General features: G+C 41.8%; 1 protein-coding gene across 4 annotated transcripts in view; it reads right to left on the reverse strand.

Annotated features, from left to right (window-relative positions):
- RNF149 (ring finger protein 149) overlaps positions 1 to 14,597 on the reverse strand; it is a 31,079-nt gene that overhangs the window by 8,969 nt on the left and 7,513 nt on the right. For 3 of the 4 annotated variants that reach the window (XM_044925676.2, XM_025260721.3, XM_044925677.2), the window contains exons 2-5: positions 10,020 to 10,270; positions 9,137 to 9,205; positions 5,306 to 5,388; positions 2,910 to 3,006 (exon numbers count right to left, since the gene is read on the reverse strand). In XM_044925676.2, coding sequence (XP_044781611.1) covers positions 2,910 to 3,006; positions 5,306 to 5,388; positions 9,137 to 9,205; positions 10,020 to 10,270 — 500 coding nt within the window. The remainder of the gene's footprint in view (positions 1 to 2,909; positions 3,007 to 5,305; positions 5,389 to 9,136; positions 9,206 to 10,019; positions 10,271 to 14,597) is intronic. The other variant, XM_025260720.3, reaches the window with a different exon arrangement.

The following is a 14,597-nucleotide window of genomic DNA, read 5'->3' on the forward strand; positions in this document are numbered from 1 at the left end:
CTGACCACTGAGACCAGGGCCCTGACCTTGAAAGACCGCCCTAACTGCTGCCAGCGGCCAGGGCTCAGGAGACAAGCAGGCTCCTGATCATCAGGGGGTGCAGACTGCCCCCATTCACTCAGAGAGCACCAATTATTCCGCACAGGGTGTCTGTCTGCTCCCAGTGTGCCTCCACTTCCCCATGAGATCAGGAAAGTGGGTACAGGAGGCCCTACAAGCACCCCTTCATTGAGTCTCAAAACCTGGGGGCCATCCAGAAACTTTTTTGAGTTGTGATGGATGCATCTGCTGGTAAAAGGCCGACTGGGGGCGGGTGGGTGTTCCTGTGAACCTGGGCTGAGACTGAACACCGCACAGCCTAGCTGCCCGCTCCACTCCTGGGGTCCTCAGGGCCAAAGGCACTGCTGCTCCCGCTGCCGGCCCCACCTGTGTTCTAGAACCACCGCGTGGCTCACTGCCTTCCCACAGGCACCCCCAGAGAAGACGCCTGCCACACCAACCAACAAGTCCTGCTGGGCTGCTGTCGCACCCGCGCTCCCACTCAGCCTGCCCTGATCTGTTTTTCCAGGTACCTGTCTGAATACCTGCCAGGCTGAACTAGCTGCCCGTCTCAGACCCCACGTGGTCACTCGCCATTGACTTCTGATACGCAGATCCATTAACATGCAGCTCAAATGTCCCTCCAGAAAGCCCTCCTTGAACGCTCCCATTGCCGCTGGCAGGGTCAAGGCCTCCCCTGTCTGTGTCCCACACTCTCCAAACAGGCCTCCTTGGCCAGCGGGGTGGGGTGAACACCTGCCCCCCGCCAGCCCAGATGGCAGAACTCCTAGGAGCCAGTGAGCAGAAGGGTGGAGCCTTGTGCAGCTCTGTCTCTCCAGAGCCACGTCCAGACCCAGCACTGCACACCCCTGATAAAGGCCGGCCCCAGAGCAAACACGACAGGGACAAGAGGCATGTCAAAGCGTTCACAGCTGCAAAGTCAGGTGCCACTCTGGAGTCTGTGAGGGCCAATGGCTGCTCTCACTGTGGTCATTTTCTCCCTGTGGAAATTAGAACTAGTTACCACATGAGAGGAGAGTGTAAAACTCTCTACAACTCAATGCAGGAGGCTCAACGGGTCTAAAGGAAAAGACAGGTCTGTCAAAGAATTAAAAAAATAAATAAATAAAGGCAAGACAAGTTAATTTCTTAAGTGTGATTTCAAATTACTGTAAGTTTCTTCAAAACAGGAAACAAGCTTTCTGGGAACACATATTCTAGCCTCCTGAAACTAACGTTCTGAAAGCAAGACAACATGATGTAAAATGAGTCTGGATTTTTAACACGTGAAATATACGTAGATACATTTCCAAAAACAGTCTCAATGCTAAGGTCAATGGAATGCCTTTTCCACAAATGTTTAGAAATGAAAAGCAGGTCTAAAGTTACCAACTAATGAAGACAGCAACTCAAAAGGCGTTTCAGAGTGAATCTACAGGAGGAAAAGGAGAAGGAAAACTGCCAGGAAACTTCCTGTTTAATCCCTGGCTTCCACTGTTTAAGACATGGTCCCAGGAGGGCTGGGTGAGAGAGGAACACGCCACGGTCACTAAGAAAGCCCAGGACACCCGCCAAGCTGAGGAGAGCCGCCAGTTATCAAAACCAACCAATCAATGAACATTAGAGATTCTAGAGCAAAGACACGCTTTCTAGACATCCAGGTGGGTAAGGGTCCAGTAACACAGTTCTGCCTCCCTCTCTGTGCATCCACAGTGAGGCCTCTGCAACTCACACCTAAACACTGTAATTCACCAAAAATCACACTGGTTATTAAGACACTGCGTGGTCCCTTAGCTCTCTTTTAAAGATATGCTGAACTGGAAAACGAAAAATATTTTGAAGGGGCCTGCAGCCTTGAGGGCTGATACAGTCACATAAATTCATTATCATAAAAAAAAAATCTCTTCAGTAAATGTTGCAAAAACATCTTATGTTTAGCAACAAGAAAAATATTATCTGATATTTAAATTACTTCTCTCAAAGATCTCTGTTTCAAAACAATTTATATTTAACCAAGAGTATCTTGGGACAGTAACAGATTATATTTAGACTCTAAAAGTATAACAATCTAGGAAAACCTGTTTTCCCTCTTTTGGGTTGGAGGCTAGTTAAGAGCTTTGACCCTGGAATTAAGCAAACTTACACCTGAAAGCTGATAACCCATCACATCACCTGTGACTTTAGGTGAGCGACTTCTCCCTAAGCTCGTGCTTCTGGTTTCTAAAGGTGGTTACTAGAACAGCGCTCCCCTCCCAGAGGGGCCAGGAGTCAACATTTTGACGCACGTAAGTCATTCAGTGCACAGCTGCAATAACCTGCTCTCTTTCACTCCGCCCTCCCGGCTCTATTCTCTGAGCGAGGCCCTGTGCCCAGCTCAGTATGGCAAAGCGATGGAGCACGTTCGCTGCAGGAGGAATTTCCCCTGCGCTACCTGACTCTGAAACCCAGGTCTCGGGAGAGCTCGTGTCCAGACGTGCGGGCTTTCGCTTCCTTGTATGTAAAATGTGCACCTGGCTCCTTGCAGGTCAGATGTTTTACAATAATTATTTCTACGACACTGACCAGCACCTACAAGACCCTGCAGAGTGTTACAACATATAGCAAAAATACCACTCTAAGTATGAACTTTAAGCATACACCTAGTGTATTATTCGATAACCCTGTAAGTTCATTGATTTTTGGGGAATGTCTTAAGAATTTACTTTTGATGTAGAGGAAAATTTCTTCAGGAACCAGAAGAATCCTAGAAGGAGCATCTGGTTCACTCCTCCTGCCTCTCTGGTCAGGAACAGAAGCAAATCACTCAGGGAGAATGGGGGGCAGTGGGGTGAGGGGAGCAGAGATTGAATATAAACAAAAACGTAACAAACCCAATATCCCAGGGCTTTGATGACATCAAGTTTACAGATTGGACACGTGCGGTGATCCAAAAGCCATGGGTCAATGCATATTCTATGAAAAATATGCCTAAAAAAATTAAGTACGTGTTAATGTCTTAAAACAATTGCTCATATCTTATAAAGGAAACAACACATCCTACCAACTCATCTTCTTGTTTACAAGTTAAATGCCGTCATATCAAAATTCCAGTGTATCCACTTACCCTGGGAGGTTATCTGTTCTACTTTCCAAAGTAAATGGAATTTGGCATTGAGAGGGAAATTCCCCCTTCACTGCACGAAAACAGCATGGTTTATTTCTGTATCATGCTGGTATGTATTTTTATGTGCCTCTGTCAGCCTTTCGGGAATGAATGTGACCTAAGAAACTGAAGAGTAAACTAACAGTGACAAACCAATAAAAAACTGACAGTATCTTCTATAAAGCGACTCCAGTAAAAACACAACAAAATATCAATTAAAATATTAAAGTTATCTTTGGGTTGCAAGTTAAAAAAACACTTATTTTTTGTCTTAATGTATTTTTGTAGCATCTACATTTCTCTAGAATGAACACATTAGTTTCAGAATCCAAAAAAGAAATCACGTATGAATTCTCTTTTACTGAGGTCTTCGCTGGCTCACTTCCCCTCTCGGGTGATGAGTCTGCAGTTTATCTGTGCTGCAGGTAAGCGGGTGTGGAGATCAGAACCACACCGGTCAGGCTCAGAGGCCAGCTGTGTGATCAGATGCTATGACTGCGAACTAGAGCCTGAGCCCCTCTGTACCTACCCCAGGCTGTTCTGAGGAGCCCACATGCCACGTGGCTACTGGGCACTATAGTAGTGGGCACTACAAATCCTCAGCAATTTTTCATTATTATTGCTGTCGTCACTGTCTAAAGACCTTTTCTTCTAAGGGAAACCTGTCAGGGCAGTTAAAAACAACAGCAGGTAAGGACGTAAGGTGGTCCAACCCAGCTTGTCTTGTGACCTATCCAGCCTTAAACTGAAATTGACCCAGAGGAATAGTTTTGAGAAAAATAAATATGTTGGTTCCATTGGGAAATCAGTTGAAATAAATCACAGGAGAAAACTGGGGTGGGCTGGGGGCAGGGAATGAAAACCCCACTAAGGCGACCAGGATACATGCACATTCAGGAGACACTCAGCTGTTTATGACCCGAGTGCAAGTCCCAGCTCGGGCGTCAGGAGCATCTCCATTTCCTGTAGAAGGAAACCTGGCTGCTCACTGTGTGGCGTTCAAGTCAGAAGGACTTGCCTCCAACCAGCCTAGAACAATAATTCTTTTCTGTTTTCATCATGTTCTACAGGACCCCGTCAACTGACACCGACCCCAATTCACTAAGCACCCGGCACACCAACCCACATGAACTCCTGCAGACTTAAGTTCACTATCTTGATGCGGGGAAATTAATTTTGTTATTCTGATCCTCGTTACTTGATGTCCTCTACAGAACTCCTGAGAACTTTATCTCCTATCAAGTACTGGTATATACTCTGAACACTTGCAAACATAAAGTGAGGCACAATTAAATACTAACTTGTGACCTGGTTCTAATCGGTGCAAAGCAGAATTTAAAATGACCAGCTTTAAAACATAGTCTCTGTACACCTTTCTGCTGACAAAGCAATTTTTAAAGAAAAGTTATCAAAGCATCTCATGATTAAAAAGGAAACAAATTTCTGTTGCTAAAAAAAAAAAGCCTAGTTAAATAAAGGAGGAATATTTATTTCACACAACCCCAAAAAGAATCCAAACTCAGGGTGCAAATAATAGCAGAGCCTAATCTAAGAAAAAAGGCATCTCCATAGAAAAATAACAGATAAAGATACATAACCAGGAAATGTCTTTAAGGATAACATTTCTAATAAATGTCTGGGAAAATGTTCACTAGTTTAAAACATAAGAATTAAAATATTTAGAAGCTAAAAAAAAAAAAATGGTAATAATAGCAGAGCCTGAGCCAGGTCTGCTGACTGTCCCTGGCCCTCTCCCCCAGGGCCTTCACCTGGCCAGCTTCAGTTTCCTTTCTCCCAACATGGCAGACTTTCTCCATTGATAAATGTACAGTATAGACCCCCAGGACTGTACTGAAGCCTCCTTGACTATAAGATTAAAAGCCAATCTGCAACAAAAGGAGACAGTGGGTCTTAATGGTCACCTAAAGTCTTCAAGCAAAACAGTCTTAAAGTAAAACAGTACAAGAGGACCTTGAAGACTTTGAGCTGCTTTTCTAAGAGGTGAGATGATCACAAGATGTCACCTGATAGTAAGATCTTCATATCCTGAAAGACATGTTAACTCTTTGGTCAGAAACCTGAAACTTGTGATTTTTTAACATCTCAGGAAGTAAGAGAACGTACTTGCATGGCAGAATTCTGATAACGTCCCTTCCTTTAAAATTTTCAATACACACTGCACAACTTTCAGCATCGACATCAATCCCCTGCAAAAAAGAAGAGCAAAGAATTTGCTGTATTCTTAGCAAATAGTATGTGCTTCCGTGGTGGCTCAGACTGTAAAGAATCCCCCTGCCAATGCAGGAGACTTGGGTTCAAGCCCTGGGTCAGGAAGATCCCCTGGAGGAGGAAATGGCAATCCACTCCAGTATTCTTGCCTGGGAAATCCCATGGACAGAGGAGCCTGGCGGGCTACAGTCCATGGTGTTGTAGGGCTGGACAGGACCAAACAACTAACACTAGTAAATAATATACTCCTGGTAAAACTCACTAAACAACAAAATCTAAACAAAAACAAAACTCACCACAACTCAACTAAAACAATGATGAATTCTAGTCTGCATTGGTACATCCTGAAATTATATACAGATAATTTCTACTTGGTATTTATCTTTACCACTATCAAGAGATTTTATTTTTAAAAGAATTTGTCTGAAAAGGAAAAAATTTCATTGTCTACCTAATCAGACACTAATAATGTTTAAATAAGAAAGAAAGAAGAGTGAAGTCGCTCAGTCGTGTCTGACTCTTTGCGACCCCATGGACTGTAGCCTACCAGGCTCTTCCATCCGTGCAATTTTCCAGGCAAGAGTACTGGAGTGGGCTGCCGTTTCCTTCTCTCTTTAAGTAAGAGGCTGTTCATTTTTTTAAGTGACCATATTTTTAAGGGCTGTAGAAATGCTAATGCCTGCTTTATTATAATAAATTTTTTTTCAAATATAAAATTTATAAAGAGAATGAATATCTAATAAGATATACATTTTCTGGAATCACTGGAAATATAATACAAAAGAGGTTTCACTAGAATATGCTGAAGAACAAAGTTATAACTTGTAGATGAGAACATGCAAAGTTATAACCCACAGATGAGAAAATACAAATGAGATATTTTAAGACTAAGTATCTGAAAATATTCACCTCACTAGTGATAAAAGAGCCACAAATTAAAATAAGTTACCTTTTTTTTTTAAAGTCACTACGTCATGTCCAACTTTGCAACCCCATGGACTCTAGCCCACCAGGCTTCTCTGTCCATGGGATTTCCCAGGCAAGGGATCAAACTCACATCTCCTGCATTGGCAGGTGGATTCTTTACCACTGGGAAGCTCGAGTTACTTTTTCCTACATCAAGTTAACAAAGTGAAAAGAAACAAAAATTTCTGGGGAAGCAGTCTTGTGACACAATTTCAGCTTCTGAGAATCTGTGGGTCATGACCTTTCTGGGGGTGTCAGCTCATCCCACTTCCCTGGGTACCACCGAGATCTGTCCACCTGGCTTCAGCCCATCAACCAAAGTAATAAGCATGGCCGATCTGGTCACCCAACCCAAATTTGGCCAATGAGTTTCTCTCCTCCAGGACTCTGGGATAGGGACTCAGTTACCAGTGTCTGTAGCTTTAGCAAGTTAATTTTATGGAACACAGCTTCAGAGTCATCATGTAATTATTTAAAAGTATCTTTAAGCACATGGGTCACTTGTTAACAAGCAAGCAGTAAAAACTGATTTTATATGTGGATACTGCTATCAAAGATTGCACTAAAATTAACTTTGTCACTGAACTTAAAATTAGATGTTTCAACTAGACATTATCATGTTTTTTCACATGCCAAGAAAGAATGATGAAATCATTTTTACTTCCCTAATGGTCTGCAAGCTTATACGTTACTGTGATTGAGTCCATAAGAAAAACTAGGAAATACCCAGTCTCCAGAACTCAACAAGATGCAGATTTAAGAAAAAACACAGTCTTTATTTGCACAAATTAAACATGTAAGATTGCCAGAAAATTCAGCTATATACCTCATGGATCATTTATGGAGACTTCTTTTTTTTTTAACTATTATTTCTGACAATAGTCTGTAGAAGCATATTTTCAAAACTGTTCTGTACAGGAAGAGGGTAATATCAATTGACTTATGTTCTCAAAGACTTTATACAGTAAATTACACATATGAATCTATGTCTTCTCATACTTAAGGACAGATTTCCTGCCAGAGAGTAGAACATACATTTTAAGAGGAACATAAAAGTATGCTTATCATACAACTCCTAGCAGAATGCACAGCCTGTCTCAAGATACTTGCTGGGGACTCTCTCCCCCAGGGGGCGCTTCCCTGATGGCTCAGCTGGTAAAGAATCTGCCTGCCAATGCAGGAGACTTAGGTTAGATCCCTGGATTGGGAAGATCCCCTGGAAAAGGAAATGGCAACCCACTGCAGTATTCTTGCCTAGGAAATTCCATGGACAGAGATGCCTGGTGGGCTATAGTCCACAGGGTTGTAAAGAGTTGGACATTAACTGAGCAGGCATGCATGCACCCCACGTGCACATGCGCGCGCGCACACACACACGCACGCACACACACACACACTCTCTCTCTCTCTGCCTCCCTGCCACTCCACCAGGGACCCTTGTAATTTGTAAACCATATGTTAATCTTCCCATGAGATGGGATTTTTTTTTTTCACTTTTCCTTTTAAATACAGCCACATGGAAAGAAACCTGGACTCTGCACCAAGCCTGCAAATTCACTGTTACTACAATGTAAGGCATCCGGGAAAGAATGCAGCCAACAATGATTCCTGGAGTATCCTAATGGTAAATATTCCACAGGAACCGTCAATATCTGATCCGAAAGCTTTAAAATCAAAGGTCTATAAATGTAATGAGTGCTATCCTGAAGCTTTAATCCTTTAAGTAGGTCACAGGAGGAGATGTGAACCCAAGGGCACTTGGGGATCGGAGGCTGCAGTGTCGGCGTGGACCAGGTCTCAACAACTCATGGAGGAAAAGAAGAAAACCCAAACGATGGAACCCACCCATAGCTATGTCACCTCAACGTTTCACAGCACTGAAAAGGGACCATTAAAAGGATAACTATTCCTGCATTAGCAACTGTTTTCCTTGTAAGGAACCTACCCTCAAGAACATGAGGTTCTGAAACTTAGGATTTATTGCAAAAATGCTTCTGAACTTTGCCATGAGTTTGGCCTTTTAGAGACTTCCCTAGTGGCCCAGTGATTAGGGCTCAACATCTTTTCTCCTCTTCTCCGTAAATCCGTCTTTTCTCCCTGTAATTAAGGGAATTAGAGAGAATGTACAGAGTATAAGATTTAACAGAGGTGGATTTAAGCCTCAGTGTCTCTGGTAGAGAGAGGAACATAAAACTATGTTCCTTCAGAGTCACCCGTGTCTGACTGACTGCACCATCCAGTCTGGCAGCAAGTAACCAGTATGGCCACCTGAACATCTGACATGCAGCCAGGGTGACTGAGGAGCTGAGTTTTCAGTTTAATTTAGTTCATTTAAATTCAGACAGCTGTATATGGCTAGGGGTACCTTCCTGGGCAGCACAGGTATAGAAGGCTCTTCACATACACTGGAGTGTTTCAGTCAATTTTTCTTTAAAATAAACACACATGTCAAAATTAACAAACTAGCCAAAACTCCATGATCAACACTGTTAGCTGAGACATACAAATGGATTGGTATTTTATATATATACATATATATATATTTTAAGGTTTTTTAAAAAAAGTAGACCATTTTTAAAGTCTTTATTGAACTTGTTACAATTTGCTCTATGTTTTGCTTTTCTGGCTGAGAAGTATGTGAGATCTTAGCTACCCAACCAAGGGGATCTAACCCGCACCCTCTGCATTGGAAGGCAAAGTCTTAGGGAAGTCCCCAGATTTATATTATAAACAAGCAAAAAACAATTATGAAAATATTACCTTTTCTCCATGCTTTACAGTATGAAGAGGAAGCTGCCCAATAACTTTCTTTGTTTCTTTTCTATGGCTCTTAGGGAAGAAAAATATTATTATTATTGAAATGTTTAAGTCACTATTTTAAAAATTCATATAGTGTAAGCAAGCTATGGGAAAAAAGTCATAAAAAGCAAAAGTTTGGTGACTACAATGAAATAACTTAAAAAACAACAACAAAAAACTACCATTTAAGTCCTAAGGTACAGAACAGTCATGTGTAACCTAGGAGCTGTTTGATCAAGAATACTTATTTTCAATTTCATGCCTGAAGAAGAAACCAATCTTATGTTTGATTATTGGTAAGAAAGTAGTCAGCTGAGGACGGGGCTCCATACACTTATCTGTGAAGGCCCCTAAAAAGACAGAGGCCTCCTGGTCAGAGGCAGAAGGTGACCCAGCAATGACCATCTGCTGCCTGAACAGCCAGGAAGGGTGGTTCTCAAGACAACAGGTGAGTGTGGGACCCACAGGGCCCTGCTCTGCTGCTACTGAGGCAGCACCCCCGCAGATAAATGGCTTTGAATGCAGCTCCACTGTGGAGACAGGCAGGCCCGGTTCTCTTCCAAAACACAACCATGTCCCCCCCAACTTCATGCCTTTTTGTCATCCCTTTATGTCTGGAAAGGAGAGAGGATCTTTGCAGGAGTGAGAGGTGACCTGATTTCCTATAGCACATAAAGTTGAATATATTCTAATTTAAAACGTATTTAAAAAAACTCCCATATATCAATGACTTAAATATTATAAATAATGAAATTAAGGGTATTGTCTAATAGTTTCAAAAAAAATACACAGGAAATATTTACAAATGATGTTTTAAAAAGCAAAGTTAAAGAGAGACAGTTACCTGACTTCCGAACTGTGAGCCGGTGTATAGGAAGCGCTGTATATAGTAAAATATTAGCCAGGCCAACGAGATAATCATCATGGTGATGAAGGCAATGGCCACAAAGACCACGGACTGAGCGCTGATGAACTCCTGGACGTGCCGGGTGCCCACCCCGATGGTAACGGTGACCGGAATGTCCTTCTGCACAAGTTCCACAATTTCTCTCCCTTTTGGGTAGCTAACCATAATGACCACTATGCTTCCTGTTCCTTAGTAAAGAACAAAGCAATCAACAAGAGAACACAAAATAAGATATGGAGAAAGTATGGTTCCACGCGCATGTGACTGGAAACTGTGATAAAATGGACATAAACCCCAGTTACCAACATGGGTGACCAAGGAGAACACAGACTGATTATATAAGAAGCAGAATAAATCACTAAGAAATACCCCCTCGAAAGCAAGAGCCCCCCCACTTTCTCCATTGAGTTTCACAAGAGAATTCTACTCTCAAATCTTTAAAGAGCAACATATATGTGTTCCACAGCAGATTTTATAAAAAAAGAAGTCTTAAAGTTATTTCTAGCATAATTAAACCAAACATGGTAAAAAAAAAAACCAAACACACAAATACTGATTTCACTTATAAATATTAATACAAATGCCTGAATGTGCCCATTAACTCAGGTAAGCAATCTGAGAATTCCTACTCTGTTCAATATTATTTCATGTTGTTCTGAATGCATGAGCAGACAGGAAAAAAAAAGTAAGAGAAATAAAAAAGAAGGGATATAAAGTCCAATTTTACATGAATCTATCTATAAGTTGGGCTTCCCTGGCGGCTCAGATGGTAAAAAAATCTACCTGCAACATGGGAGACCCAGGTTCGATCCCTAGGTCGGGAATATCCCCTGGAGAAGGAATGACAACCCACTCTAGTATTCTTGCCTGGGAAATCCCAGGGACAGGGGAGCCTGGCGGGTTACAGTTGATGAGGGTCACAAAGAGTTGGATATGACTGAGCAACTAACACTTTCATTTTTCATCTATAAGTTAATCTTTAGAATTATCAATGGGATTTTAAAAACCCTAAAAATTCTGCTTCTAATGTTCACTTAGGGGAAAAATAATCAAGATTAGGAAAACTTTATAAACAAGAAAACTTGAACTAGCCTTTATAGTCAAAATAATTAAAACAGTGTGGTAGTAGCATATGACAGCCCAGAAATTAGACCCCAAAACATAAAAGAATTCAGTAAATGACAGAAGTGGATTCCAAATCAAAGGGGTAAAATGGACTATGGTTAAAAAAAAAAAAAATAGTACGGGTCCAACTGAGTACCATCTAAGGATAAGAAAGATTAATCCTTTCTTCACAACTTAAAGCCAAAATTGAATTCTAAAAAAATCCAAGATGTAAATATATAAAAAAGAAAAAAACCGAGAAAAGCCAGAAGAAACATGGACATTAAAAAATAAATAATATTGAAGAAAAACCTTTCCAAGTGTGAAAAGTCCCTTCAGAACTTCTTTTAAAAAACATATATGAGCAACTAACCAATTATATAAAAACAAAAATTGTCTGTTCTGACTAAAAGAAAGCAAAATCAAGGACTCAAGATCAAAAGAACAAATGGCCAGCAAGGGGAAAATACATCTAACATAACAAAGATAAAAACTAATTTCCTATAAGAAAAAGAGCAACAGAAAGACAAAGAAAATGAAGTGAGCTTGCAGAAAACACAAATGGGTTTTGTTTTTGAAAAGGCAATTTTAGTGAGATATAATTCACATGCTATAAAATTCACTCTTTTAAACAAGTGTACAATTCAATGTTTTTGTTGTTCAGTTGTTAAGTCATATCTGACTCTGCAACCCCATGGACTGCAGGGCCTCCCTGTCCATCACCATCTCCCGGAATTTGCTCAAACTCATGTTCATTGAGTCAGTGATGCCATCTAACCATCTTATCCTCTGTTGCCCCCTTCTCTTCTTGCCTTCAATCTTTCCCAGCATCAGGGTCTTTTCCAATGAGCTGGCTCTTCGCATCAGGTGGCCAAAGTTTTGCAGCTTCAGCTTCAGTCCTTCCAATGAATATTCTGGGTTGACTTCTTTTAGGATTGATTGGTTTGACCTCTTTGCAGTCCAAAGGACTCTCAAGGGTCTTTTCCAGCACAATTTGAAAGCATCAATTCTTCGGCACTCAGTGTTCTTGACAGTCCAACTCTCACAACATACATGACCACTGAAAAAAACCACAGCTTTGCCTAGACAAATCTTTGCCGGCAAAGTGATATCTCTGCTTTTTAATACACTGTCTAGGTTTGTCATAGCTTTCCTTTCAAGGAGCAGATGTCTTTTAATTTCACCACTGTAGTTACCATCTGCGGTGATTTTGGAGCCCAAGAAAAGAAAATCTGCCATTGTTTCCACTTTATCCCCTTCTATTTGCCACAAAGTGATGGGACCAGATCCCATGATATTAGTTTTTCGAATGTTGAGTTTTAAGCCAATTTTTCTCTCTCCTTTTTAACCTTCATCAAGAGGCTCTTTGGTTCCTCTTCTCTTTCTGCCATTAGAGTATCAGCTGCATACCTGAGGTTATTGATATTTCTTCTGGCAATCCTAAATCCAGCTTGTGATTCATCTGGCCTGACATTTTGCATGATGTACTCTGCATACAAGTTAAGTAAGCAGAGTGACAAAATACAGCCTTGATGTATTCTTTTTCCAGTCCATTCTTCCGTGTCTGGTTCTAACTGTTGCTTCTTGATCTGCATACATGTTTCTCAGGAGACAGGTATGGTGGTCTGGTACTCCCATATCTTTCAGATTTTCCAGTTTGTTGTGATCTACACAGTCAAAGGCTTTAGTGTAGTCAATGAAGCAGAAACAGACGTTTTTCTGGAACTCCCTATCCCCCTGCATTGGAAGGTGAACTCTTAACCACTAGACCACCAGGGAAGTCCCTTTTCTAAGTTTTTGCTATTACAATTTAAATGTTCATCAACAAGAAAACCATTATATAAATTATAGTATGTGTACAGACTGAGGCAGCAGCTCTATTAATATTGATGGCAGTCAAGACAGAGGAGGAAAAAAAAGTATCATGTAAAAAAAAATTGTGTGGACAAGAGGTCTATGTGGTCATATCAATACAGAACAGCCCTGAAGGTCACACAAACACAGAGCACCACCTACCTTGGTGGAGGTGGTGGGGGGAGAGCGCTGGACATAGTAAAAATTCCCTACCCTGTGTACGTATTATCCATTCAAAAACTAACCTAAAAAATACATTTAAAGACTGTTCTCCAGCATTACACTGAAACCACATTCTAACACTATTTTATTATGGGGAGAAATTTAATTTGTAGCAAATCCGCTGTGGCCCTCGGCCGTGGGGATTTAGTTACTGAAACCTCAGAAGAGCAACCTTCTAAGGTGGCTCCTGTCTAGAAGCCGATGCTGTGACCCAGCCCTAAAAGTGTCACTTGGCAAGTGCCATGGCTGCCTGAGTGCTCACAGAATGATCTATGTCATCCCTGGGGAGGCTCAATAAGGAGCAAGGTATTTCCTGCCTTCAGGGAAATAAACAGCTAGTAGCTGAGAAAGACAAATACAGAAGCAATTAGGAGAACTACACCATGTATGATTACAGGGTGCCTTGTAAGCTGAAGACCCTTTTCATAAATTAAAAAAGCTTCCTTTAATGGAAAATGTCAGGCACATACTAAAGTAGAAAGGACAGTACAGTGAACCCCATGGACCTGTCTCCATGTTTATACAGAAAACAAAACGTTTCTATGCTATGGTTACAGGTACAATTTCTATACTCATAGAACAATCTTTGGTCGTTAATGCAGAAACCAGCTCTCAAGCCTTTTCACGTTTGTGCCATCACTCGAGGCAGAAAGAGGCGAGTGATCATTTTCCAGACCAGGGCTGACACATCTTCAAGAGAATTGCTCAATGTGACACAGCACCTGGAAGAGCCAGTTCCAGGGCCTGAAGGCCCGGCTCCTCCTCGCGCCTCCGCCTTCCCCCTGTGAGTGCGGGGGGTCAGGGAGGGGGAGGGGAACACAGGCTTCGGGACCACCAGACTGGGCTCCGACCTGCCCCTGACCTGCCCCTGACAATTCACGCCTGGGTCCTCTGAGACTATTTCTTCAGCTGTACAATAGGAATGACAATTTTTCTATTTGGACTGTTGATTATTGAATGATAATGTGGAATAAGGAAAAGCTGCAGAAACGAGGTGATCATATTTTCTGGGATGGGAAGGAACTTCCCCTGGGCAGGGAGTGCATCTTGATGGACAGAAGAGTTTATCAAGAAAAAGAAGGGAGGTTTTCTAGGCGGTGCACCGTCATAAAAGCATATTTGCATTGGTGACTGGTCTGGTTTGCTTAGTGACTCAATATACATAGAGGTATCCAGTTTACCTCACTGCCTCCAGTGCCTCACGCAGCTTGGCACATAGTAAGTGTTTAATAACTATTTGTCGCCTAAATGAGTGAGAGATGGCGGATGAGCTGAGAGCACCTGAAACTTCAAGGGAGGGGCTGCAGAAACGCTCTGGTGATCAGAAACATACCT

This window comes from Bubalus bubalis, chromosome 12 (assembly GCF_019923935.1).
Source record: "Bubalus bubalis isolate 160015118507 breed Murrah chromosome 12, NDDB_SH_1, whole genome shotgun sequence".
In the NCBI taxonomy this organism is placed as follows: Eukaryota; Metazoa; Chordata; class Mammalia; order Artiodactyla; family Bovidae; genus Bubalus; species Bubalus bubalis.